This window comes from Hippichthys cyanospilos, chromosome 8 (assembly GCF_059441005.1).
Source record: "Hippichthys cyanospilos isolate Australia breed blue-spotted pipefish chromosome 8, RoL_Hcya_1.0, whole genome shotgun sequence".
In the NCBI taxonomy this organism is placed as follows: domain Eukaryota; kingdom Metazoa; phylum Chordata; class Actinopteri; order Syngnathiformes; family Syngnathidae; genus Hippichthys; species Hippichthys cyanospilos.
The window spans coordinates 8,106,275-8,133,746 of record NC_142376.1 but is presented as its reverse complement, the minus strand read 5'-3'; the positions used below and the strand labels follow the sequence as shown (position 1 = coordinate 8,133,746).

The 27,472-nt window shown below is 39.5% G+C and overlaps 2 protein-coding genes across 7 annotated transcripts in view; one reads left to right on the top strand and one right to left on the bottom strand.

The window, feature by feature from the left end:
* Positions 1 to 24,971, top strand: part of LOC148420026 (serine/threonine-protein kinase MARK1-like) — a 37,409-nt gene extending 12,438 nt beyond the window's left edge. The window contains exons 4-19 of one of the 6 annotated variants that reach the window (XM_088421437.1): positions 10,877 to 10,925; positions 12,114 to 12,179; positions 12,351 to 12,421; positions 13,608 to 13,664; positions 13,866 to 14,102; positions 15,207 to 15,326; positions 15,663 to 15,762; positions 15,849 to 15,961; positions 17,156 to 17,354; positions 18,347 to 18,528; positions 19,157 to 19,248; positions 19,332 to 19,472; positions 20,187 to 20,438; positions 21,795 to 21,821; positions 22,317 to 22,361; positions 23,527 to 24,971. In XM_088421437.1, coding sequence (XP_088277563.1) covers positions 10,877 to 10,925; positions 12,114 to 12,179; positions 12,351 to 12,421; positions 13,608 to 13,664; positions 13,866 to 14,102; positions 15,207 to 15,326; positions 15,663 to 15,762; positions 15,849 to 15,961; positions 17,156 to 17,354; positions 18,347 to 18,528; positions 19,157 to 19,248; positions 19,332 to 19,472; positions 20,187 to 20,438; positions 21,795 to 21,821; positions 22,317 to 22,361; positions 23,527 to 23,872 — 2,097 coding nt within the window. In that variant the 3' untranslated portion in view covers positions 23,873 to 24,971. The remainder of the gene's footprint in view (positions 1 to 10,876; positions 10,926 to 12,113; positions 12,180 to 12,350; positions 12,422 to 13,607; positions 13,665 to 13,865; positions 14,103 to 15,206; positions 15,327 to 15,662; positions 15,763 to 15,848; positions 15,962 to 17,155; positions 17,355 to 18,346; positions 18,529 to 19,156; positions 19,249 to 19,331; positions 19,473 to 20,186; positions 20,439 to 21,794; positions 21,822 to 22,316; positions 22,362 to 23,526) is intronic. The other 5 variants (XM_088421440.1, XM_088421439.1, XM_088421441.1 and 2 more) reach the window with 5 other exon arrangements.
* A 1,176-nt stretch (positions 24,972 to 26,147) lies between these two features.
* On the bottom strand, positions 26,148 to 27,094 carry LOC148420025 (high choriolytic enzyme 1-like). The gene has a single exon (XM_088421762.1). It carries the CDS (start codon positions 26,931 to 26,933, stop codon positions 26,148 to 26,150), a length of 786 nt encoding a protein of 261 aa, XP_088277888.1. The 5' UTR covers positions 26,934 to 27,094.
* Between the last annotated feature and the right edge of the window lie 378 nt (positions 27,095 to 27,472).

Genomic DNA, 27,472 nt, shown 5'->3' with positions numbered 1-27,472 from the left:
TATAGAAAATGGACGGATGGATTTCAGTAAGTGTCAATTGTAGGGAGATTTTTGACCTGACTATTCAGTACGGTTCAGTTCAAACATTTTTTCTTTGCAGAAGACAAGGAATCTGTTCTGTATATCTCTGATTGTTATATCATTTGCTTAGATGTCTTGCTGCACCTTGTGTTCAAATAACCATTGCTTAAATGGGTTATAACACCAAAACATTAATGCAAATGTCATTCGCACCATTTGTGGTGCTTTTTATTTGTGTTGGGAGCTTGTTTAAAAAACACAGTGCAATTTCATATTACATTTCATGGATCAATTTTATAGTTGTTTTTTATAGTGGGTCATAAATCACCGAAAATGCAAGAAAGTAGCATGGTAGCATTTTCTACTTGCCTGCAGGAATCTAATGATATAAAAAAGCTTTTTAGCTGCTCGTACGATCAATTCTCCTAAGAGCTGAATAGTTGGCAAACTGGTATTGAAGTAATAAACACATAATGCGGAATACCTCCGACATGAAACAGGAATATCACTATTCTCCTTCTTTTCTGGGTGGAAATAACACTTTTCCAAATACAACAATAGATATTCCCGTTGTGGATTATCAGTCTGGATTTTGTCCCCCACCAGTGCTGCTCTGCGTCCACATTCACATCTGTAATTGACTTTGATCATAATAGGATCTGACTGCAATTGTTCAGCTAATCAGTGCAAAAGAGACACTCATCTCATCTGACCGAGATTCATTTCAGTGTGCGGGCACTTTTGTTTAACAGCCTATTATGCGGTTTGTAATCTGTGCACACACATCGCAGTAATGAACATCGCCGCCGCCGTGTGTACGAGCGGCTGGGCGGTTCACAATTTGAGTTCGGTCCAGGTTACAAGATGCTAGATCAGGTTGTCCGCAGCCGGGTGAGGACGCGCCGCAGCTGCGTCATATTATGCGAGAGTGGCAACCAATCAGCTGCCTGCTATGAATTATTCAGCAGGCATTTCAGATGTCTGCTTCGGTTGCTCTTAGAGGGACAACACAAGTAAATATCCTCTGAGGATAAATGAGTGCTTTGTTAATGTGTATGCATACTTTTATCTGTACTTTTCATATTTACATGACTTAATAGCATGTGGTGTAAAGTTTGTTACAGAAAGCTGCTCCGGTTCCCATTTAATCTGCCCAATAAGAAATAATTACAGCACTTAAGTCTGAGTCCACTAAGGTTGAATCAAAGGCAAACATCATAAAACTTAATACAATGGGTCTTCGGTTTATGACTGTGTTCTGTGCCTACAATCGAAATGACTAAACTATGCTATTATTTAAATGGAAAAGACTTCTAGGTCATAGTTATAAAACAACCAGATGAAAAACATTTTCAAGGTGGAAAATTGTCTCATGATGAGCCACAAGCCAAAATCAGATGCTGCTTGTGTGATAACAACCAGCAAAAAGTAATATTAAAAATAGCTCTTTTTATTTAAATGAGATTTGCGGGTATAATAATAATAATAGTAATAATAATAATATTAACAATAATAAAAGATCAAAATGTGGTACTAAATTCAATCTACTTCTGCTCCGCACTTTGTGAGCTAACGTCAGAGTGGAAACGAATTAATGTTAGTCATGCTAGTTATTTAGCGAGTTATCTGATTCTGTAGTGAGTTTATTGTATTTATTTCTCCACTTGTAGACTTGCTAACCTAAGTCGTCTGTTGCAAACATTCGAGTCAAGACTTCTTTACTCGTCTCTGCTTTGTGGAGTGATGTTTGCGTAACAACACATTTTTAGCCATGCTAATAAGCTAGTTAAGTTCGACCCTATACTGTAGGATTCATTTCTCTAATCGTAGATATGCTAACTGGAGTGGTTTTAAAATTTAGAAATTATATTCACATCCTTTGTGCCATCATATTGTGAAAAATAATTTTATATTGAACGCGCTCTAAAGATCTTACATCCAAGTGGAAACAAACTGATGTTAGCCATGCCGCTGTAGTGAGTGTATACTATCGATTTCTATAATTGTAGGACAGCTTTCTTTAGTACCTGGTTGCAAACATTCAGTCAACACTTTCCTGCTCTTGTCTGCTTTGAAGTAATGTTGAATTGGAAACAAATCTTAGCATTGCTAGTAAGCTAGTTATCTGCTAATGTATAGTATTTATTTCTCCAATTGTCAACAAGCTAACTCTTATAGCTGATCCAGTCATTCATTTCGAGGCATATTTCTATCTTTCTCTCCTTCAATTTGTCAAAGAGCGATGGCACAAATCAAATGTGACCATTTGACTTTTGGAAAATATTTTACTGAAAATGTACATCTTAGTCCAGTTCTAAACATCACCCATAATTACATAAACACTGTTAATTTGTTATCTCCATTTGGCCCAATCAAAATCAAGGCTAATTATTTGATACATTAGTAAATCTTAGTTCTACCTAATTTTGTGATGTACAGTACCTGTGCATATTTCAATGTCTTCTACTTCACCTCCTATGGAAGACTGTGACCGTATACAGAAGTCCCATCTGCAATGCAGACGTGTGTGTCTTATAATGCAGCAGTTGTCTCCAGGGCTGAATCGATGACCTCATTGACTCAGCGTGTCCTATGCCATCCTTGGGAACCGCGCTACTTGGGCTGCATTAAACGGTAACGCCCACAGTCAACTTTTTTTTTTCTTTTTCCCTTGGCCGACTGACATGTGAGGCGGGCGCTAAAACATCAGCATTGTTTCTGGGCTGTCAAGTGTTGCTAGGTTTCACGTGCCAACCGGGTGACGCTAATTAGAGCCCACAGGGCTTTTACCAGCATGTCGGGGAAGGGGTGGGATGGGGGGCATTTGGGTTTAGATGTCTAGTCATTCTTTGATGACGTTGCTTGAGGGTATCTGAGCCGCTTGGAGATTTGCTCACAAGGGCATCATTTTAGTTGTGAATGAATGTCCCGTAAATAAGAAGAAATTGAACAGCAAGTTTTATCCCTGAAGACAGGCTACATGGTTCATAGGCAACTATTCTCTGCTCTGTGGGTACAATTACCAAAACAGCAAAAAGTGGTACTGAATTACAATCATCCTATATCTTGGTTCTCTTTTTGTAGATTCACTGTACTACAGATTTAAGTCAAATGAATTCACTCAGATTGTTTGAAACATCGCAGTATTTAGTGGTGAGGATTTTTCTATAGTCACTGTCACTGCAAACACACAATGTTACGTACAAGCCAGGCGAAAATTGTGTGTAAAAGACAGAATTTCCAAAAATTGGTAAATTGGGCTGGTTTACACAATTAAACGTATGGTATAGTAATCATTGTGTGCTAATATGATTTAGCCTACCACCATGAGTTTCAACATATTGTAATCCTTCCACAAATGGTCAAGGATAGAAACAGCTGCCTGTGCACCTTTAATTGCTTTATTGAACAAACGGTAAGAAAGCAACCATAAGCACATATATTTACAAGCTGACTCTTCTGCCGAGTAAATCTACTTGCAGTGACAAATTGTTAGCCGCTTCAATTGTGAGTGCTATCCTGAGCCACCGTGAGCCTGGCAGAGCGGCACAGGTCCTGACTCTGATTTAAAACAATACTTTACAAAATTCATAATTATGTATCTTAGGTAGGCCTACACGTGGATGAAATAATAAAGTGTGTAAACTCAGCGACCAAAAATCACACAAGAACGTGGGATTAAGGAACCACTTAAAAAAAAAAAACAGTACATGAATAATATGATTTCATTTTAAAACTATACTTAACAACAATTTATTTAATTAAAACAATAATTAGTAAATATACAGTGTGTTTTTTTTCCTCCCCCTTGTTGAATTAGTGGAATGTGTAGTTTTAGTGGCTAAAATTCATGCAAGTACAGTGTGTAGCATTTCCACTCCTAATTTATAGATATTAGTGAAGTGTGTAGTCTCACTGGCCAAAAATCACATGTGTGCGTGGGATCAAGACATCACTCCCTACCATTTCCAATACGACTGCATTTACCTTGGTAGTGGGAAAAAGTGCTCATGCTAAATCTTTGTGGGAGAAGAATATTGTCCTACAGTTGAATTGGCGCAGCTCCGGTTGCCATCAGTTGAGATTGATCACAAGTGCACGTGTCGAGTTAAATATGGCCTCCCGTGTTGCTGAGCAGGCTGTTTCTAAAAGTGGATACAAGCAACATGCAGTCATCCCTATTGATGAGTGACTCAGGCGTCTTTGCTTGCATGACTGGCTCAGGCTACCTTTTTTTGTTTTGTTTTCATAAGATCTTAGAAAACGCTACAGAGACTGGAACAGGATAATGAAGGAAATAGAGTTTGTTATGATCATTTCTAATTAAATTTTTGGGCTTCTCCTGCATGAGTGATTTAGTTTCCAGATTTTCACCCCTGGCGCCTCAATATTAATCTGTCAATGTGACAACTGAGTTCTTTTCGTGCCCTCAGAGGAACCATGATGGGGCTTGCCATCTGGAAATGCAGTCGCATCTCACTTCGTATCGCTTCATACACAGAAGCAGAGTTTTTTTTGCGTACTGTAGTTCTTTATGGACTTAACCCACGTGTTAACCCGAGTTTACAATGTTAATTTCTTTATTCCGTTGCTGTGTGACGACAATGCCAGCAAATGACTTGAGATGAGGAATACGACACAGTAAACAAAGGACAACGATGGAGGACATCCAGTGTTTTTTTTTGTTTTTTCTTCCTGGCCCATGGCTCTTATAAAAAGAAAAGGACAAGCTTTGTTTGGAAAATACACCATTTGTATTCTTCCCACTGTTGCACAAAGGATACTTTTGTGTTGATCTCGTTGTTTACCTATTCCAGGACTTGCTGAATGGGGAAATTTAATTTAGCGTCTAATTTGAGATGAGTGGATTTTTTTTTTAATTGGTTCAGATTGTTTTATATACAACACCAGTATTTAGTACTACTTCATTTGGTACATCACTAGAAGTTGACCAAAAAGCGTAACTGTTTGTATCCTTTGAATTCATTTTGGGCTGGGGGATTATATGATTGCAGTTAGTGATCACTGTTAGAGATATCAAATAAAGTTAGGCCCATAAGGCTTTTTTTTTTTTTTGGGCTGATACCAACACAAATGATTATTAGAAGTCAAGTTTGGCGACAACCAATATTTGGAGCTGATATTCGTTTTTAGTATAATGGAAAATATTGACATAAAAATCATGATATTCAAAATAAAATTTAAAAGTTGGACTTATCTTTGTATTCAAACACATTTCTAAAACAAAAAGTGCAGAATATTTTATGAAGTTAATTGAAAATTTAAGTAGTTTAGCTAAATACCATATTGGCCATCATTTTTTCATAAAGGGCAGATGCCGAAATGCCGGAATTGATTGCTGACTACTAATAAATTAGCAATTTAAGAAATAAATTAATTTGACTGAAGTCCTCCTGGTTGCTCAATGTGGCGGTAATAATATTCGTTACTCTCAGAGGAGAGATGTCATAGGTCTTTGCATATTGAAATGTATGTGTTTCCACACTTATTATGCCCAAGTATCTATTGCTGAATGAGTGACAAGATGCCATTTATTGCACATGCTAATTATTATCATGTGTGCCTATGATATTTCTCATTGTATGTGCGTTAGTCAAGGAGACTATATCATGATTTTACACATTTTACTTGCAATTCTGTTTTGTATATTAAGTTTGGCAGTGAGAAATTCAATTAACAGCTTGAAGTTTTTTTGTTTTTTTTTTTAAATATAAGAATATTGCTGTGAAGTGAGTTGAGGCTCTGCCAGATAAGACAAAATCTGATAATTTATTCCCAAATTCGTAAACATTAAGTTGAAAGCTCATGAAAAAATAATCGCTCTCCGTATGACCCGGTGGCGTCCTTTAGCCCACAGTGACGCTTTGGCTGCATACAGGAAATACGGTCGACCTAAGCTTCCAAAGCACCTCCTGAGATCCGCCAGAGGAAACGCATCATATGACATCTGTGGTCGGGGTTGTTGACGCTGTCATGTTTTTTAGGCATTCTGTCTTTGAAATAGGCCTCTGTTAATCCCTTCTTTGCCCACCGCCCTATCATCCCGCTCTGTTCTGTCTGACTGTTGCCTTAATCTGTAAATAAGAACAGTTTAATTTCAATGCTGCAATGCAGCTTCCGACCAGCGTACACCATAGATCGTATTAAAAAGGTTTAGTCGGTTCTATTATCTTCCTGTGGCAGTTGAAATCTGCTAACTTTGCAACCAACCAAATGGATCGTTCAAACACCCTATTAGTTGAACAACTTTAGTGTACCATCTCAGAGCAAGATACCTAGCTCATGTTTCCTCAAAAAGAGCTTAGCAAACACACCCGCAGTGTGGGGCTGATCAGCAGAACTAACCCTATGAGATGTTTTGAGAATTGTTTCTAAGAAGACTCAGAAAAAATGCCGGTAACAATGAGTCAGATTTTGTTCAATAATATAGAATCAAAGAAAGCTGGGACAACGGTGTTCGAAATTGAGTTTGGTTTATTTGATGACTTTAACTTAATTCCAAGATTTTAGTTACATATCTATTAGAATTAACACTCTGAGAACCAGTGACGTGAAAAGACGTCGACAGAAACGCCCCTTAGGAGTGCCATTGTAAATTGACGTCATACGTTTTTGTTTGTTGGTTTTTTAATGGGAATGGGAGGGGAAAACCTTTGGGAAACAAACAAAAAAACAAACTTGGACCTTTAGAGCATTTTCTACCTAAGGCATTGAAAGCGCTTTCCACACACTTCTGACACAAGATCAGGAGTAACTGCGCCGCATTGGCCAATGAGATTCCATCCAGCCTGGGGCCCGACGACAGCCTTGGTCTGGTTTAGATGAGCGGAATGCAATTGGGCAGACACGCCGAATGTTGAGGCTGCTTAGTCGTGCATTTATTTATGACTTGATGTGTTCATGGATGCGTTCTCATTGATGCTTGTGCTGCAGTGGCTTTTTATGTGCGTGTTGGAAGTGTGACATAATTACCCACTGGACATTAGGTACACATCTAGTCCAGCGTAGTGTTTAGACAAAGACTTTAAAAACAAATGACAAAAAAATCAGGATATTCCTTTATTTTCAATTACAGTATATCACGAAGGAGAAACGGTTCACAGAATTATGCAGATTAGTTCTAGAATATATTCAAGGGCAGGACATGATACTTTTTGAAACACGAATCATGCCTGACCTAAGCACATACACATATACACTGCCTCATTACAGCGATGAGGACTTTGTAACAATAATGTCCTTGTTGGCAAAGCATCTGTGACTGAAATAGTCCAGCCAGTCTGTGTAAGTGTTCCCGGTCTGATATGTGTTGGTCTGCGTGCTGTAATTAAGGCTAGTTTGGGAGTCTAGGTGCCCCTGGGTGGCTGGAAGTAGGTCACTGGCACAGAAGACTGAAAATCAGGCGTGTTGAACAATGTGCGTGTTGTCATATTTGTGTCATTTGCACTTATCTCGACATCTTTTTTTAGATGGTTTTCTTTTGATTTTTCTTTTAACTCATCAAGTCAAGAAAATACATTACACAGAATGACACTAAAATTGTAATATAGGAGCATTGCGTGACACCGCCTTGTGCCTTTAGATATTATTGACATTGAGACCGAGATCCCATCAAAGATGTCATTATGCCTCGTCACCCTCGGTGGTGACAACATCACTATTGAACAGCCTTTCTGTCATTTTCCACAGCTTTGCTCACATTTGTTGTAGTTTTTGCTTCCGAGCGGCTGCACGCGTGCTTCCCATGTGAGGAGCTTCGGGGCAGTGACGCACACTGGTGAGGGAGAGCAAGAAAGAGAGTGAGGGAGGCAGGAAAAGGCAGACATCAAGATGAGATAGCGAGTCTTTAGTGCAGCCCTCATTCATAAGGATGAAGAATGTCCGTCTTGATGGCCAAGTCACATGAACTGCGGCCATGGCCTGCTTGTTTATTGTCTTCTACTTCAGCCCATTCTCTGCTTATTGAGTCATTGTACTTGATTAATAAGTGTCTTACAGACCTTCCATTTGCTGCATCATTTGCTTAAGAGGCTTTTTCAATAACGAGGCAGATAATTATGAAGAATAGAAAGCATGGCCATGACAAAATAAGGTCGCGCAAACCACATGACCATTTTGTTTAGCCTTCAAAGTATTGAAATAGGAAATTGATCGCTTGATAGTTGGAGTGATGTATGACCTTTCAGTCTGAAAATATGGAATGCTGAAAATGGAAGAAAGAGATGCCGTTTGATCTGGCATGTGGTTGTGCATCAGTGTTTCAATTCAGTATGTATGGAAATTGGGTGGCAATAATAACTTGGCAATATGATATCTTCACCATTCAGCATGATTCACATTTTACATTGTTGTAAATCTCTCAGTTGGTTAAACTCAGGTTTTAACCAAATATTATTCAACTTAACAGTTGAATAAAAATAATTGTACAACATTCAATACAGGTGAAATTTACTTGGACAGTGGCTTATCACTAAAGGGAGGCCACATACCACATTTTGAAAAATCACTAGTTTTAACAAAGTAACAATCATCTCAACTGTTGACGATGTTGCAATGGCGTGTAGCAGAGCAAACCAAATGTTAAAAATGTGTTTTCATTGGTCACTTACATGCACAGTGTCAGCAGAATAATATCGCTTCTGTACCGTGCAAAATAATACAATATATAACATTTCTTTTATTTTATATATTGTATAGCTCATGCTGTAGAAAAAGAATGGCTGGAAATGACTTATGTTAGCATCGGTGCTCGTGCAAACAACAAAAGAAGTGACTTGAGCTGGTCTTGCACTTTCACAAATAGAATAATGTTTTTCTTTTTTTTTATAAAGACATTATAATTTTTCCGTTTTTTTTTCTTTGTTCTGAAAGCAAAGATGCAAAAAAAAATAAAAAAACCCAAACAAATTAGACACTGCAATGCCCTACGCATGTGAGCAAGGAGAGCCTCAGTTGCCAAAGTATTTTTCGCAATTAATTGAATGCTACAAAGTGTAAAACACGCAATTGCTAAAGGCAAACACTTGAAAGAAGCTGCTTTAAGCCACAACTCACGTCAAGGCTCTTTAAAAACACAATCTGACCCTACCTATGACATCAGTATGCCACGCCCATTAATGACACACATCCAACATACCACGACTTAATACATTATGTAATTTTATAAGCAATTATTTATTTAAATTCTGTTTTCTAATTTTATATGATGGGTTACACAAAGCATTTTTTAAAACACGCAAATGAAAAAGGAGAACTCTTGAAAGAAGCACTTTAAACCACAACTCACGTCAGGGCTCATTAAAAACACAATCTGACTCCACCCATGACATCACTATGCCACGCCCATCAATGACACACGTCCAACATACCACTACTTAACACATGATGTCATTTTATAAGCAATTTTATATTTAAATTCTGTTTTCTAATTTCATATAATGGTTTACACCACAGGTGTCAAACTCAAGGCCAGGGGGCCAGATCCGGCCCGCCGCATCATTTCACGCGGCCGCGTAATGCCCATTCCAATTCGAGTTTCCGGTCAAAATATCACATTTGTAAGTCGATTTGAAATTGTTTAGGGGGGGGAAAGCAAGCGCTTTTTGCCCTCACCCTCTCTCTGATTTCAAACTAGGCGGAAGTGTGACAAATACACGCAAAATGTATTTTATCACAGTCATCTGATAGAAACTGTAACTGCAACGTGGCCCTCGATAAGAATGAGTTTGACACCCCTGGTTTACACAATACGCTGCTCACTGAAAATACAATCTGACTCCACCTCAGGACAATATGATGAGGCCACGCCCATTAATGACGCGCATCCGACTGACCACTCCTTTGTACATTATTCACGCTTTATAAAAGCTGTTATTTATTTATATTCTGTTTCTTAATTTTATATCATGTTTTATACACTATAAAGCTTTTTAAAAGTAAAAAAAAAGCCACTGTTATTTATTTTTGCAAAGGGGTGGGTGGATGGGATGGATTAATAAAATTTCAATTAATTTGAATCTGGATCCTTTATTTTGAGTTGAACTCATACCGCTGTTTGAAAATGCACAGGTCATTGAAGTGTATTCTTGTTAAGACTTGTTTTGGGGAGTCCTAATGAGCCGAGAGGCGCCCGAAGGAGCAGTCGAGCCTGAGAGCGGAAAACAGAATTAGCGGAGAAAGTACCTGAGAGGTCCCAGCTGGGTCGGGCTCGGGCTTCACTAACTCCATTTGATGACCTAGAAACCCGCACTCCATTTACTCGCTTACGTAACATCTCAACACATGGTTGAATCCTCCCAATATCAATTCTTCTCTAAGTATAGACAGCAGGTAAGCAAAGATGGCCGACAGAGACCTACGTCGCCGTTGACGTCAAAAGGGGGCAAAGTCCCTTTTTGAGCGCGGCTGAGGCAGGCAGTCAGCAGAATGTAAATGATTCAACAGCACCTCTAAGTGGCTGCAGGAGATCGTCTGACATGACGCCAAGCTGCTCTTAAAGCTCTGCACTCAGTCGATAAACATGATGCAGGGAGAACAAAGATGAGCCGGCATGATTTTATTGGATTGGGCGGGCTGGAAGCTTGTGTGCTGTTACCGCAGTGTGTTGGTGGAGGTTTTTTTTTTGTTGTTGTTGTTTTTTAAACGCTGCTCACTATCTTTGAGCGCAAGACTCATTGATAACGCATCAGTCACGTTTCATGACATAGCACCCAAGCCCCATGATGCGCCAGTCCCCCCCCCCCCTAATCCACTTTGCAACTTTACTTTTGCATAATGACACTTGGCAAACATCAGCAATTTTACAAAAGACAAATGTCCTTCTGTGTGTCTACAGCTCTTCAGGGAAGTGCGGATAATGAAGTTACTGAATCATCCAAATATTGGTAAGTTCTAACACTAAGTAATGTTGTCAAAAGTAGTGTAGTTTTAACTTTAGACGGGAGGCAAAATCGTATTTCTGAACTCACATGCTTCACCAGCCAGTCGCACATCATTACTCACATGTTCGGCCAATCGAATATTCTAAATATCATAGATACCTTTATGTCATTATTTTGAATGATAAATAAATATAATTAAAATTATTATCCACTTATTTAGCCATTTTCGGCAATAAAAAAGTGAAAGTGAAAAAAAGTTTAAAAAAAAAGTAATATTGTGTGTATAATCAAATTAGCAATTAAGTACAGTAATTATTTTTCATGTAGAACTACAGTAGCATTTTTTACATTAGCTGTCAATTGAAGATTACATCACAGTTGCTCAGTCGGATAACGACCAATCACAGCTCACCTGTTGGTCATGTGACGTACACATGCTGAGCTTCATCAAGTCATTTTTAGTCAACAGCATGTGGAAAAAAATGTTTTTTAAAGATATTAACTGTATTTCAAAAATAATTCCAGAATTCCTGAATAATTAAATAAACTGCATAAATGTTTAATTTTAATTGTACTAAAATATAACAAAATTAATTGTTATTATTAATTACATATATATTGTTGCTAAATAAAACAGTTTGTTATTTTATATCTGTAACTAGTTTGATTTGCAATGTAATTTTGGGGCAATAGAAAATAAAAGTAAAAAAAGAAAAAAAAGAAATAATTCTTATTGTGAAATATACTGATTGTCTTAGTACTGTAATATAATATAATGTAATTATAGATTTTATTTTATTCATACATATAACAATTATATATTATCATCTTATATTTTTTTAAAGTTGAACAGTTTATAATTAAAAAAAAATATATATATACAGTATAGCTACAATATGATTTACGTGAAGAATGTTTTTAAGTAATTACATTTTATTTTATTTTCTCAATATAATGCTGCTTGATAAACATTTTGCACACTTTATATCATATCATAGCCATAGTCCAGCAGATTCTCTTTAATTGAAGAGCCTCTATGAAAGCTTGAGTGGATTGCATAGCTTCTTGGATGCCAAACATGATTTGCCAGGCAGGACTGAGCTTTACAATTAGAAAATAAAAGGGGAACTGCTGTGTGCTCTTTATTAAAAAAAAACGTCATGCTATTTGTCTGTTTTTTGCCCTCTGCAGTAAAACTTTTTGAGGTGATTGAAACGGAGAAAACGCTCTATCTGGTGATGGAGTATGCCAGTGGCGGTAAGTGACACTGCTAAATTTTTGTTAACCTTTTTGCCCTCCACACGTGCCAAAGCACGCTCCCACTGCAGCTTGAGCCACACCCCAACTCCCCAAAGAACCATTTTCATCCAACGTGTTCTCAGTCCACATACTCCCTTCTACACATTAATGTTCCTCTGTGTGTTACAGGTGAAGTGTTTGACTACCTGGTGGCCCATGGTAGGATGAAGGAGAAGGAGGCTAGGGCCAAGTTCAGACAGGTGAGTCACCCACCCACAGCACGAGAGGCTTCATGCAGCAAGATCATGCTGTGTCACGGACTGCGGAGGAAAACCGGAGCTGGAGCGTGCCTGGCTTGCTGGGCTGCGTGTGCTGACACCCAGTGGTGCGCCAGTAACATTGAGCCAATGTTCATTTTACAGCAAAACAGTCAAAGAATGTGCCTTTTATTCACAACAGTCAAGCCCATTTGAATGATAATCCACTTAAAATATACAAATTGAACAGGAGATGACTCAGGTTGTGTTTTTTGACTTATTTCTGCTCCAGTGTGCATTATATTAGGTACACATGCGCAATTGCTGCATAGACAATTCCAGTGGTTCTCAAACCTTTTACTGCAAAGAGGACCCGAAGATAATAAATAACTCAACGACAACCGGGATCCTCAGGATTACTGTATATACTATGGCCTGCTAAAAAAAAAAGTACATTAGATTGAATTACGCAATCTTCCCTGGGGCAGGTCTAGAAAAAACACAAGTAAAAAAAAATCATTAAAATACATTGATAACAAAGGTAAAACAAAAAATATACTAAATATAAAAAATATACTTCAAATGTATTTCATTTTTGAAAAGTTAAACGGTGGTGTACACAAAATAGATGCTGCAACTGTGAAGTAAAAATGTACTGCATTTTTAACATGATTCATTCTGAGAAAAGTAACTATTTTAGTTCATGTATATTTTATTATTATAAGACACTTAAACATTACGCAGTTTGAACATCAACACTGGGCTGAAATATATGAAAAACATTCAAATATAATGCATTGACCAAGAAAGCAGTTCTTCAAAACTAATCACAAATGTATTTAACTGTAATTTTGGTTTTAAATACAACTCAATTTTACGTGAAATTTTGAACTGCACTTAAAAGTAAAAAATGTGCTGCTTAAATATGAACAAAAAGTGCTGTGTTGACTTTAAAAAAAGTTTAAAAAAGCATTTATACATAGCCATAATCTTTATTCTAATACGTTTGATTATTCAGTATTTTTTTTCTGTAATTATTTCACATTATCACGAGAGCTGGCTTAGTTGATAAACTTTCAGTACATGTTTGTGGCTATAATTGCAAAACAATTCCAGCAAGAAACCTTTTACGCTTTAAATTACCCAAAGTATGTAACGTAAGTTACATGATGTGATATCTGTGTTTCAGATCGTGTCTGCTGTGCAGTATTGTCACCAGAGGAGGATCGTTCACAGAGATCTCAAGGTGATGCGCCTAACTCGTCTGAGAATATTTATTTGGTGTATATATGCCCTATTTTACTTTATTTCGACTACTGGAAAGTTTGAAGAAAAAAAAAAGTAGTCCACAACACCATTCGTTCACTAAACTCAAATTTACAGTACGTGGACAAAACAAGATGTTTAGGAGGTTGATCAGTGAACGTGCCGTTCGTCTTCCTATCAGGCCGAGAACCTTCTATTGGACGCCGACATGAATATCAAGATAGCCGATTTTGGCTTTAGCAATGAGTTCACCGTTGGCAGCAAGTTGGACACCTTCTGCGGTTCCCCGCCCTACGCTGCTCCGGAACTCTTCCAGGGAAAGAAGTACGACGGACCCGAGGTGGACGTGTGGAGCCTCGGGGTCATCCTCTACACACTGGTCAGCGGCTCCCTGCCCTTCGACGGACAAAACCTCAAGGTATGACTTGTACTAGAAACAAAAACAGATTATTCCAATGAGTGACTCACCATGCGAACTCAATCACCGCCATTGATGAGTAAAGACGTCAAAGGTTTATTTTTTCATAACTATGCGTGTTAGGGTTGGGGTTAGGGGTGTAAATATTCTTCACATTGAACAAGTGAATGTTATTTGTACAAAATATTTTGCTATTGTTGTCTGAGCACTGCTGTGCATTGAGAGGACAAAGACCAAATTTAACACACAATGAAATGATGTGCTGGCCAGGTATTTTCCAACTGGATGTTTCTTTTTTTTTTTTTTTTTTAGTTTACATGCATCAACATGATTTTGTGTTTCTTGAATAAACAGATTAAGAGTGGAATTTCCTGTTTTTATCATTAGGGAGCGTAATACTCTCCTGAGGTTTATCTGCCCTACTTTAATAATGCACAACTGTCGAAATGATTAATGAGGTGGAGGCAGTGTGCAGAGTGGAAATGTGATACACTTTTAATTCATCTTCATTGCTAAGTTTTTTTTAAGCCCCCAGTATAGGGGGTAGGTTTGTATGTATCAGTGTAGGATCATGCATCCATTTGTGTGCAAGAAGTCAGAATATACATCTAAAATTGGGGCACAAACTTGAGATTGATTACATCTTACATACTTTTTCAACTCATTTTTTTTACCAAATGTGTTAACAGAGTCCAGACATTCAATCCTAGGTACAGATTTCAAACATCACAAACATCAGCTAGTGAATAGATTTTCAAAAAGTGATTTCAATTGAAGCCTATCGTTAAAATAATGCAACGAAGGCAGTTGCCCAGACCATGTAACTTTGCTTTTTAAATGCTTTAACGTAATGCAAACACGTTGTGCACACATATTGTCAGGCTAACAAAAACTAACCCATGTTGGGGTAGTTATACCTATTCAAGCAAGAGATAGTTTAACACAAATGGTGCAGCAAAACCTGTAGACAGACAATAAGGCAATACTCAAATGCATAAAATTATCCACCGCAAAATGTTGTCCTAAGATGTCACATTCTTCACTTTATTTAATTTAATGTTTGTTCATTATCATTGCTAACTGGTCTTCTTTCTCACAACACAGGAGCTGAGAGAGCGAGTCCTGCGTGGAAAGTACCGCATCCCTTTCTACATGTCCACAGACTGTGAAAACCTACTGAAAAAACTACTGGTGCTCAACCCGGTCAAACGTGGCAGTTTGGAGGTACCTTTTCTACTTCTGTTAACTTCACACCATGACTATTTGCTCCGTTGGATTTCAGATGAGAAAACTTAAGAGAGTTGCCTGTTGTGTTTTTGTGTGTTAGGAAAGTTAGCTGACTGAATGAATCATTGCAAACGTTTGTCAGTTCACAGTCAATACACTTGCTCCGCAAACCACGCCAAAGCAGCATGCTAATAACAATTGATCAGTTTGTCATTCTGCTCTGCTAGTGATTAGAATGTTTGAAAATTGTGTTGCACGCAGCCCGGGGGTCATGATTATGTGTCATTAGAAGCCGTCATGAGTGAAATCGACAATATTTGAATTCTTTGTTAGCAAATCATGAAAGACCACTGGATGAATGTGGGTCACGAAGAGGAGGAGCTGAAACCGTACATCGAGCCCGAGGCCGATTTCAACGACTCGACCAGAATAGGTGCAATATTTTTCCCCCTGTACGCGGAGGTCATTGTCAAGGTCGTCTTTGCGAGAGTAACTTAGCTATTTTCTCATTCCCGACAGAGCTGATGGTGACCATGGGCTTCCCTAAAGATGAGATCACAGAGTCCTTACAAAGCCAGAAGTACGATGATGTCATGGCCACTTATCTGCTGCTAGGAAGAAAAGCACCAGAGGTCAGCTTCTTTCTCATCTCGACATCATCACTGGTGTTAAATGCAATTTAACTTTGACTCACTTACTGCCGGACATTTTCAATGCTGAGTTTCCCATGTTGCCAGTCCTTGTAGAGCCTTTAAAACTCATCTTTCAAGACTAACAAAATCTTTCGTGACAAAATAATTACCAAACCCACCCAAAAAAAATCTTTCACCCCCAACAACAAAGTCATTTCTTTCAGCTTTTTTCTGTTCTTCGGTAATCATGAGTAGTAAGAGGTTTGATTTGACTCAAAACACTAGTTTCTTACCAAACATGCTTTTTATGAAACGAAATATCAACCTGGAAAGCGACTTTGGTCTTAATATGTCAGACGATAAAACAACCCAAATAAATGAAAAATAAAGTGATAGCAAAAATGGTTTATTTTTAGATATGCAAGTGGCAACCATCAAAAAAACGGAATGAGCATTTCAAATGCTTCAAATATTTGCTTTTTGTTCATGGCCTGTTCTGCTGCCCCCAGTGCTTTTCTCACCAATAATTTTCTTTCTGTGCTAGTTAAGTCGAGTTTTTAGGGCAAGTGTTGGCGTTTGAAATATGACCCTAATTTAAATCCGTTGATGTCTCGGAATTTTGGCCTGCCCGCAAAATTGTTGGGTAGTTTTGACCGAATCTCGTCAGCCAATTGAAGGAGAGGATTCCCTTAATAGAAAAGGAAATGGAAGAATTGAGGGTTTTCTTTTTGTATGGCATCATGAATTGCATCATATTTCCTCATGATTGTCCCATACAGTATCAGTCTATTTTCGAAGCACCTGTAGTGTTTTTTTTTTCCATTAAAAAAAAAAAATCCACAACCATACAGCGTATGCAAAATACTAGGCGAAGTAGGCGCCTTTTATCCTGATCACTTTGAACATCCTGGTATTTTCATTGTCAGCTTTAAGATGCAGAGGATGATTTATGCCCTGGAACGACTTCCAGTTCGCAATTGTGCATTTTCAAGAGCCAAACTGTTCCCTTCATAAAACCTTTGCATCACCCTTCTCATCTTACTACACAAAGAGCATATTGTTGAAGGAGCTACAAAGTGACCTCCTTATTAAAGTAATAAAGTGGGACCTTGACTTAATAGATTCACTCATTGTTATTATTGTAAGTTCAACAATCTCCCCAAAAATGACCATGTAATCATTCTTTCATGGCAGTTTGAGGGCAGCGAGCCCCTGACCAACAGCGTCCTGGCCCAGCGGCAGCGTCCCACCAGCGACATCAACAACGGCTCCAGTATTTCCCCCGCCCATCCCAAAGTCACGCGCAGCATCTCGGCCAATCAGAAGCAGCGCCGCTACAGCGATCATGGTGGGGATGATGGTGATGGTGGTGATGGTGTCATAGACAAGCGAAGTAAAGTAACCCCTTCCTTCCCTGCTCTGAGCGTGCTGCTGGCTGTTTGGTACTGTATGGAGGGGGAAGTTGCTGATGCCTGTTGCGTTTAAAGTATTCCTCGGCACCTGTTCTCCAAATAAGAGATATTTACTTGTCATGCCCAGTTGATGTGGACTGTAATAACGCCAATAATTATGGTCAAGCAAACCATATTATCTGCTAGCTTAATGCTAACAATGCCAAAGCGAAATTCGCATATACAGTGTAGCCACAATAATATTCAAGGCTTATATTCAGGACTTGCCTGATATATACCTTTGAAAAATCATTCAAAAAATCTGCGCTTATGTTGTCAAAATTCACCGCAAAGCGACTTCCTCCTGTAATGTGGGACCGTTGTGTCTGAGGACATCTGCTGGCTGACTGCTTTCTCGCAGCTCCCACCGAAGCAGCAGCACCTCAAAGCATGAGGAGTGATCAGCAATGCTTTGTAACACATTGAAAAGAGTCTGTTCTTGCACTGTTTAAACAAATGAATTTAAGAGATGTCTATAATGGGAAGTAAATTGTGGCTTTCAATGGCTTAGCTTGATGTTAAGGGGGCCTCATTCATTAGTGTTTGTCTTTTTTCCTCCTTCTCAAAACCTTAAATATTGAAATTGCTCATGTTTATGTCCAACTTTCCATTTTTCAAATGACATTGCAGCTCCAACTGCCAATTTGTGTTTGGCTAAATTACATATAAGTAGCTCCACCGCTCATAAATGTTTAACAGAGCTTTAGATGTAAAAGCTAAATAGGGTGAATACTGTGTTATGTTAGTTTTATGTTTTGAGATGAGCACACGACTGATGAAGTGTGTAGCAAAAGTCAGATAGTAACACCAAGGGGATGTGATGTTTCATAAATGGAGTAACCTATCCACTGAATGAGACCCAATGACCTTTTTAAACGGTAACCACGGTTTTCATTCAGTAATGTCAACATACCATCTTGCTCTAACTTTTTAGTGGGTCCATCCGTGCCGCCGGCGGTGTCATACACCCGGCGTGGCCAGGCCCTGAGCGTGGAGAGCGACCACAGAGAGGAGTGGGACGGAGCCCGCCGACTGGAGCTCAGCACTTCCAAGGGGGACGTTCCTGCCTCGCCACTGGGGGTGCAGGAGAGGAAGAAAACTACAAGTGCTGTTGGGGTAAGAACTTTTAAGTACATTGCCCCAAGCGGCAGAGGGTTACAAAAGGGGGTCATGTGAGAAACTGGAGCAGTTGTTGAAGCCTGTGCGAACCTGATTTGTGATGGTGCCTTCTGCACTACTTTTTTTATGTTCTGAATATGCAACAATTAATGAATAGACAACCAATTGGTAAATTAATCAATAGTCATTTTTGTGAATTGATAAATGACTAATCGCTTGAAGACCTAAAATGATCCAAAACCTCAGACTTTCAGCGACTCCATACACATACAAACAAGTGTTTTTACTCTGAAAAACAATTCTCAACATTTTAGCCTATATTCTGATCTTATAAAACATGTTTTTTTCTGCACTGACAAATTGAGAAAATGTCCTAGGCATAGTCATTTTTTTAATCTGGTTTTTTGATTGACAAAATTGAGTTATTTTTTTTTATTATTATTATTAAAGTATTTCAAAAAATGGTTTGTTGCAGCCATAATATCTTAATTTAGAAAAACCATGGAAGATACTGTCTAAAAAAGCTTATCTGTAAATAGGCGTTCAGTATTTAAGAATAAAGACAACATTTTTTGTAATGTATAGCTTTAATGCTTATGTTCTTGTGTGTGTTTTCTTGCCACAGACCAACGGATCAATGACTCGTAGGAACACGTACGTGTGTGAGCGATCCTCCACCGAGCGCTATTCGGGCATCCCTAATGGCAAAGACAGCAGGTAAGCAAACTCAAAGTTCAAACACTGTAGAAGAAGAGCTCCGCCGTGGTGTCCTTTTGAAACCGTTGCTCCCGTCATGTCAGTTTAACCGAGGTGTCGGGCAGCACCCCGTCAACCGCAGTGACCTCCACGCGGCCTCGTCACATCAAGTCCATGTCATCTTCGGGACACCCTTCAAAGAGCACATTGCCCCCCATCGATGACAACACTGAGCTGAAATCCAGGTGAGTTTTTTTTTTTTTAATGAATAATTAGATTGTTCAGTATTGTGCTTTAAAATATACAATTAGTCGGGTTAGGCTGAGAACACACAACACTTCAAAATAAACCTTATCATATCAAATAATGCATGGACACAAATGCCTTACAACACTTTTATTTTGAAGTTCTTTTCCCAGAAAAGCATGTGACAACAACTCTTTCTCTGTAGCACTGTTGTGAGTCTTGTTGCAACTCCTGATATAAAAACAACACAACGTTGTTGTGAAACCATGTTAAATCGGAAAGAAATGGTAACATAGTGGTTTATCAGACAACTTGTAAACACCGCAAAAAAAAATGTGCCGAGTGACTCCTATTTATGTTTGCTTTTGTGCACTAATTTCTTTTATTTTGTTGCAATCTGCTCAATACAAAGAAAACTGGAAAATGTAAATTGGATATTATTTTACATCACAATTTTGGCCAAAATCTCGTCTCATTTTCATGGATTTGGAAGCAAAAATATTTGTGCATTATGGGCACCGTGCTATTTTTTATGTTTTCTCAGGATAGACCGCCAGGGGGCAGTAAAATACCTACAACCGTACTACATGTAGATTTAAGCTGCAATAGTTTCTTGTTTGTTCGTCTTTTTAGTGACAATCCAAAGTGTCTTCATAACCAAAGCTTAACATAAATTTTGCCACACCACACAAAGTCTTTCTTTTCTTCCCTAGCTCCTCTCCAAGGGGCCCTTCCACTTCTCCCTCCGCGCACAGTATTAGCACCCCCGAGAAAAACCGCTTCCCACGGGGCACCACCAGCCGCAGCACCTTCCACGGCGCCCAGCTCCGTGACCGCCGCAGCGCCACATACAACGGGCCGCCCGCTTCGCCCACACTGTCCCATGACACGGGCGCCCTGGCGCAGCAGAGACGGGGCACCTCCACTGGCATCATCAGCAAGATCACCTCCAAGTTTGTCCGCAGGTCAGTGGGCAGGCATGAGATTCACACACAGCTGAGGTTTCAAAGATTGAAGGAATTTCTTTTCTCAAAAATCAAGGATACGCAGATTCAAGGACCTTTTTCAAATCCACATGCTTGGTATGAAAAACAATCCCCGAGGTCACGGGTTAGCCAGAGGGTCACAAGACGTGTGGGAATAAAGTTGAAACAATATCATAAGATAAAATAGATATGATAAGATAATGCTCATGATATTTACAAGGTCATTTTATACTTAATGTCTGGAAATAGTCTTATTATTAATCAGTATTATAATTGCATTTAAAATAATCATGATTATTATTTTTTTCAATAATCGTCCAGCCATAATGCATGCTTAAATGTGCAAGTTATGGTTAGATAATGGTCAAAGTGATCTTTTATGCTCAATGAAAACCTTTTTATTGCCAAATTCATTTCCCGCTGTTGCCTGTATATTAAATTATACAGTAGTTCCATATACAGTATATGTTAGGGTTTTGCTTTAATTTTAATTCATTCTAATATCGGTAAAAAACCTAACAAACATTTATTGGAAATATATATATATATATTAACATTTTTAATATTTTAATATTTGCTCTTTTTCAACCTCCATATTGGGGGGGGCTAGTTATGTCCACATAACTCAAAACCAGACCAATTTTCTCCACACATATGTGTTTGGATAAAATTAATATGAATGCAAAATAAGTAATGGTATGTCATTTACAAGGATTAAAATAATTATATATACCTCTAATTCGATATAGGATCCGTGTTAGTGCGTTTTGGAGACCCCCATTTCAAACAATTTGGACTGGTCCGAAGTTGACTACCCGTGGAAAACTAATGACAATGTTTGTGCAAATGCCTAGCAGGAAGGAGAGGACGTCCGGGATTTAAATGATATTTGGCGTGTCAGAAAAAAAACAACTAAATAAAACGTTGAAAGGTTTTACTGTCGCAACATTAGTTTCCGCATTTGCATCTGTGTGCGCACGTACATTGCCTTGTACTTGTCTCGTTTCCGCCTCCCCCTCCCCCCCCATAAATGCAACAGTATGTTATTCAATATACAATGAAGAAGTGCGTCTAAAAGTGCCGTAATTTTGTCATGTGTTTTATTTGGGCAGCCATGATATGCGTAACAACTAAAGTCAGGGGTAGACGCATTTTGTAAAACTCATCCAAATTGAAGTAAAACGGGGGGGTCGACTTATGCACAAGCTCGACTTGTACACGGAGAAGTACGGTAGGTTTCATCAAGTATGAAAACTGGCTAGCGCCGTACACTAGCGCCCAGCCGCTCTTTGGCTCACGTCTTTCTTTTCTTTTCTTCCCTTCCCCTTGGCGTAGAGCTCTGTCTTTCAGGTCCAATCGGAGGTAGGACAACACTTTGTGCCCCTCTTGCCCCACCAGCAACAAATAAACCAAGACTTTTAATAACTCCCTCCGTAGCACCTCCTTTACCAAACTGACACCTTCCTCTTGTTATGCTGTTTACTGTACATCCCGCTCCTCTTCTTCTCCCCTGTGTCCACTTAGCTTGGGATCAAGCTCACAGCTCACCGGCTTCATTGTAACATGCCTCTCATGTTGTCGGCGCCCCTCCTCCTGATTTCGTACTCTCCCCGTTCCGCGTCTTGGTAGAAAAGAATCAGGCCAGACGGAGTCTTTGAAAGTGACGCGTTTGACCCACACGAAGCAGTTAGCCTCATTCCGTGCTCACCCCAGGAGTGTGGATTCTTTCCTGGCATGACGCTTGAAGCCCCTCGCTGTGTCACACTGATGATGAGGATGATGGCGGGGGTGGGTGCTGCGTATTTCCGTGTAGCCGGCGGGAGTAACAATGTATTGTTATTCCTGCTTTGATTTCAGGGTGCCCAGCGAGGGAGAGGCCAGTGCCAGGACAGAAACACCCAGGTGAGGTTTGGCATTCAAATCAAGCGCCGTGGCTCCTTTAGGGGATCTGACACTGAATTTGACACGTGTCAGCTTTGGCTTTTCACACAGAACTCAGCGGGATTTTGCCACGTGCGTTGGTTTAGGCCCCACCAGTTAGGGGTCTAAACTGTCCGCTAGAGAAATTGTCACTGAAAGTAGATTTTTCATCTGACTTTTTCAGTGCGAGTCGTTTTCACAATAATCGAGTGCCCTAATTCCTGAATTTGTTAGACCTTCAACTTGTTGTCGTTTCTCTTTTCAAACCGAGTTTCATCGCCTCATCTCTTCTACTCAAAAGTTGAGCTGATGTCACGTTCATGAAAAACGTTATTGACAAATGTGTCCCACGATGTGTATGTGGTCCCACGATTTTTGGTCTGCCTCCAATTTAATCAATTCCATTGTCAAACACTAGGTGGCAGCACACTTATTTTGTTAAACAAATTTTGACTAAAAAGGAATTCAAAAATAGAATATCTTTTATTATCTGATTCTTCAAAGTAGGCACCAAGAGCTTTGCACAGCTTTATTATGCGGATTATGCTTTAAGAACTAGAAGGCCTTTCAGTTCACATTTGCACTTTTATCAAATTAATAGCTTGAATTTCTTGACCATTTATTGTGTGCGACCATTGAATTTGAAAGTGCTTCCAAACTCTTGTTGGTTACTGTACATTCGGGTTCTCCAAAGTTTTTTCTTTTGAGGGCTACGGACAGATAAATTGAAGGACGCAAGAGACACTTTGACTTTTGACCATTATTTAAGCAGTTACTTGGAAATCATTTCTGTAATATTTTTACAATTTAAACCTTGACAGAGCACAAAATGGAGGAATACAATTGTGCTTGAAAATGTTCATATGTTATGTTTGAGATTACATGGAAACAACTTTGTATTTTTGCATATACAGAAAGCTCTGCGGTATGTAAAACAAAATTATTGGTAGCAAATGCCGGTTTCCAGAGGGCCGCTAAAAATGGATGGCGGGGCACAAATGGTCCCTGGGCGACAGTTTGGACACCAACGCTAGTGACTATAATTCTCAGTTGATGACCCTAAGCGTTCATAGCAGCGGGTTAATATCGTGTCTAACGTCTTTTTTTTTTTTTTTTTTTTTTTTTTATTCATCCGCTGCTGGCCCAGGAGCGCGTCAGGCGAGCCCAAGGAGGACGGCGGGCGAGACGCCAAACCGCGCTCTCTGCGTTTCACCTGGAGCATGAAGACCACCTCGTCCATGGAGCCCTCGGAGATGATGCGCGAGATCCGCAAGGTCCTGGACGCCAACAGCTGCGACTACGAGCAGCGCGAGCGCTTCCTGCTCTTCTGCGTGCACGGCGACGCCCGCCAGGACAACCTGGTCCAATGGGAGATGGAGGTGTGCAAGCTGCCCCGCCTCTCCCTCAACGGCGTGCGCTTCAAGAGGATATCGGGCACATCCATCGCCTTTAAGAACATCGCCTGCAAAATCGCCAACGAGCTCAAACTGTGAGCTCATCTCAACACTGGATCCGTGCACTGAAGCTCCTCATCAAGCATTATCAGGGTGGCCTCGGCTAGTAGCGTGCAATACTGGCCACGAATGTACTGCACAGAGGAAATGGCCTCTGCCCCGTCGTTTTCCTTCATTTCAAACTGTCCGTCCGGGCCTGCGCGTGTCTCAACTCTTTCAAAGGATACGTAACATGCAGTATGCAGCTGAACACCCTGCAATATTTTTCTTTTCTTTTCTAAACGACTACTACCGGATCTTACGCTGAATTACTAGCCGCTTTTTCCACCTGTGTTCCATGCGTATGTAGAGCAGGCTGGAGCTCATACTAAAAACTATGTAAAAAGAATTGTACTGTATGCATAACATCTGCAGGTACTGTATATTGATTTTGGAGTTGTGTACAGATTTTCTTTCACGGGATTCTTTTTTCCTTCCTAATATAAGTGATGTCCTTAGAGCATTATTGTCCGTTTTTTTTTTTCTTTGCTCTGTGATTATTTTTGTAAGAAGCCACCACTTGAGAATAGTGTTTTTCATTTTATTTAAAAAGCACTAAATTATTTTGCAGAGTATGAAAAGGGAGAGGTTCCCTTGCCTTTTGTGTTCTATTTGATTTGCCTATGGAGGAAACGAAAAAAAAAAACACTTAAGTTGCACCACGTAGTTGTAAAACTGAAAATGTGTTCACTTTATTTTCTCTGGGCAGCAGGGGAAGGTGACACAGAGGCCCCCTGCTGCACTTTGCACAAGTTTTCTCAGTATGACAGTATGCACCTGTTGTTTCTTGCCCCTTCCCCGACAAGATTTGCTGTTCCTTAGTTCCATTACAAGCAGGCATTTGAATCGATTCGTCGCGAAGCATGAGAAGTTAAAAAGAGAACGTTCGTCTCAACAAACTCGTTTGGTCCTGCTTCTCCATCAATGTGATACTTGTGTATCCTGTTTTTTTGTTTGTTTTTTCGTTTATTTTTTTCTTTTTTTTTTGTTAATTCAGCAAATTTTATTGTATTTATTCCATTACATTGTAATGTGCTGCTTTGTAGAAATGAGGTGTGCACTTTGTTGGAGAAAATAAAAAGGATTTTATTTGTTTGTATCCATTTCATTTGATTGCTGTCAGACAAATAACATCCAGCAAATTAGTGGCGTGCCTAAACACTATCACAAACATTGACCTATATTTACAACCCTGATTAAATCATTTGTCATGATATATACAGTAGCTATCTCTCTATCTATCGTGATTCGAGACATCGAAAAAGGACGATGGGAAAAACGATGACCGTCACGTGTTGTGATACGTCAGTACAGGTGTTAAAATTAAACGGTCACTGCGGAAGTGGATTTTTGAACTATCGAAAGGTTGCACTGTAAGGTCCTATTTTACTTTAGTTTGAACGCAATATAATGTATTTAATACGTTAAAGCAAATTTGCTTGTTGTGGACAAGCAAGGTAAACAAGACATTCATATGAGCGTCACGCTGATTTACATTGCTGAGAATTACAGAAGTAAAAGACGGAAATGCTAGTTTAGCGTTATGACTACTTCAACTTTTTTTTTCCTTTGTCTTTGAGCAGTGTTCCAAAATTTCTTAGTGGGGACTGTTAATTTTTGGGCCTAGACAAAACATTAAAAAAAAAATGTAGAGTCAGTCTCCGTCTACAATTTTTCGACGCAAAGGTAAGTCGCTTTACTGTTTTGATCCCAGTCATAATTTTCTACTCTGTGTGTTTCGTACTTTTAATACTGTCATTATAGATTATTTGCCAAATTGTTAAGTGCTTCAAATATTATCTTGTTGTGCCCTGTTGTTTATTGTTAAACGTACATGTCTATGAAGAAACGAACCATTAATTTGTTTATTTGTTTGTTTTCGCAAACGTGTTGAACACCAAACAAAAATATATGTTTGCATGTATGGACACTACAGTCCTTTGTCATGCCATATATATGACTGACTTTTATCAAATTATATTATGTCCGCGGCTTATCGCTTGTTATGTCCTACAAGCCAGTGCTTCTCTTTTTTTCGGAGTTTTTTTTTTTTTTTTTTTTAAATATACACTCTATATGAAAACAAATAGCTTCACTCAGCTTAACCTGTTAAAATGGCCTTTGGAAGTAAACATTCTCGGGCACATGCCTAATTTTCTTGCACGTTTGTTTCTGTTTGTTGAATAGATTTTTTGTGGCAGACAGAGGCAAAAAGCAGTGAGTGACATTGCTTTGACTTTATTGAGAGGATACTCAAGAGATTACAATCATTGCTTTAACAGTTGTAGAGCAACTTTAACCTCTGGATGTCCAAGTTGGACAGACCAGACCTCTGGCCAATCTCGACAGCGGAGTTGGGGATGGGGGTGATGGTTTCTTTCCCGTTGGTGCTGAAGGACGTTCTGCCATAGTGCATGATGGATGAGTAGTCGTACGGGGTGCCCAGGTTATTGGTGTCCTCCTTGTTGAAGTTGAAGGCCTTGGTCGGGTCTACGTTTTCCCAGTTGACGCGGATGTAGCTGTCGCGGTCGCTACGGGTCTGTTCGTGCTGGAAGCCCAGAGCGTGGTTGAGCTCGTGCTGGATGATGCCGTGGTAGAGGCAGCCGCCGCGGTTGATGGACAACACCTGTGGACCGCCCTGCCTTCCCAGAGGCGAGTAGCAACCCTCTTTGTTCTCCACGTGGATGTAGTCATTCTCGCCGCTCCAGGGCACGAAGCGGATGCAGGTGACGTCGTGGAAGGATCTCATGGCCGTCTCGATCTTTTGCTTCTCCCACTCGGGGAAGTCTTGACTCACCACGTAAGGGATAATCACGAAGCCGTTGGGGCCTTTCTTCCACAAGCAGCTCTGGGCCCAGCACTTCAGGGCGTTCCTGTTTTTGGGAATCATGATGTCTCCTTCTAGCAGGAACTCATTACTCTCACTGTTGGCTGTCAGGATTCGGGCAGAGATGTCGATCGGGTCTTCCTCGTCTTGATCTTGGATGTCTTCTTTCTGGTAAGCCTGACAGAGGCCAAGCAGGAAGAACATCAGGAGGCTGGCCAGGCGACTCATCTTCATGTTTCTCAGGCGGCTCTTTGATGATCAATGTCCTCCTTGGGTGTTGCTGACAGATTTATGCGCTACGCTGCAGGTGTGGCTCAGGGAGGATTTTGGGTTTGGGTCCTTATTGCTAAGCCTATGCAAACCTCTCAAGGGCGGACTCCACCGACAATCCATCAAGTACACAATGTTTTGTTATTCTTGTCAGAAAAGGTAAACATGCTTTCCTGAGTTGGATATGTTTGGAGTACACTGTACACGTACAGTACCAAAAGTCTGGAAAAACTTTCAAATTCAAGTGGCATTCACACAGTAGGACTTTTTGTGAAATCTGTTGTTTTTGTGAGGTCATTCACATTTCCAAATAAATCCAATCTTTATACGAGCTATGTATGAATGGCTAAACAAACCAAAATATGTTTAGGCTTTAAATTCTTCAAAGTAGGCACGTTTTTGCCTTTTCTATTGATTGATTGAAAAGATTGATTTGTTCTTTTTATTCAAGTTGTTTTTCATATTTAAGAATGCACCGATCTCAGCAGCACTCTTAATTTATT

Bases quoted from the DNA above. Each gene is read 5' to 3' on its own strand.
- LOC148420025 (XM_088421762.1), bottom strand. From the start codon at position 26,933: ATGAAGATGAGTCGCCTGGCCAGCCTCCTGATGTTCTTCCTGCTTGGC.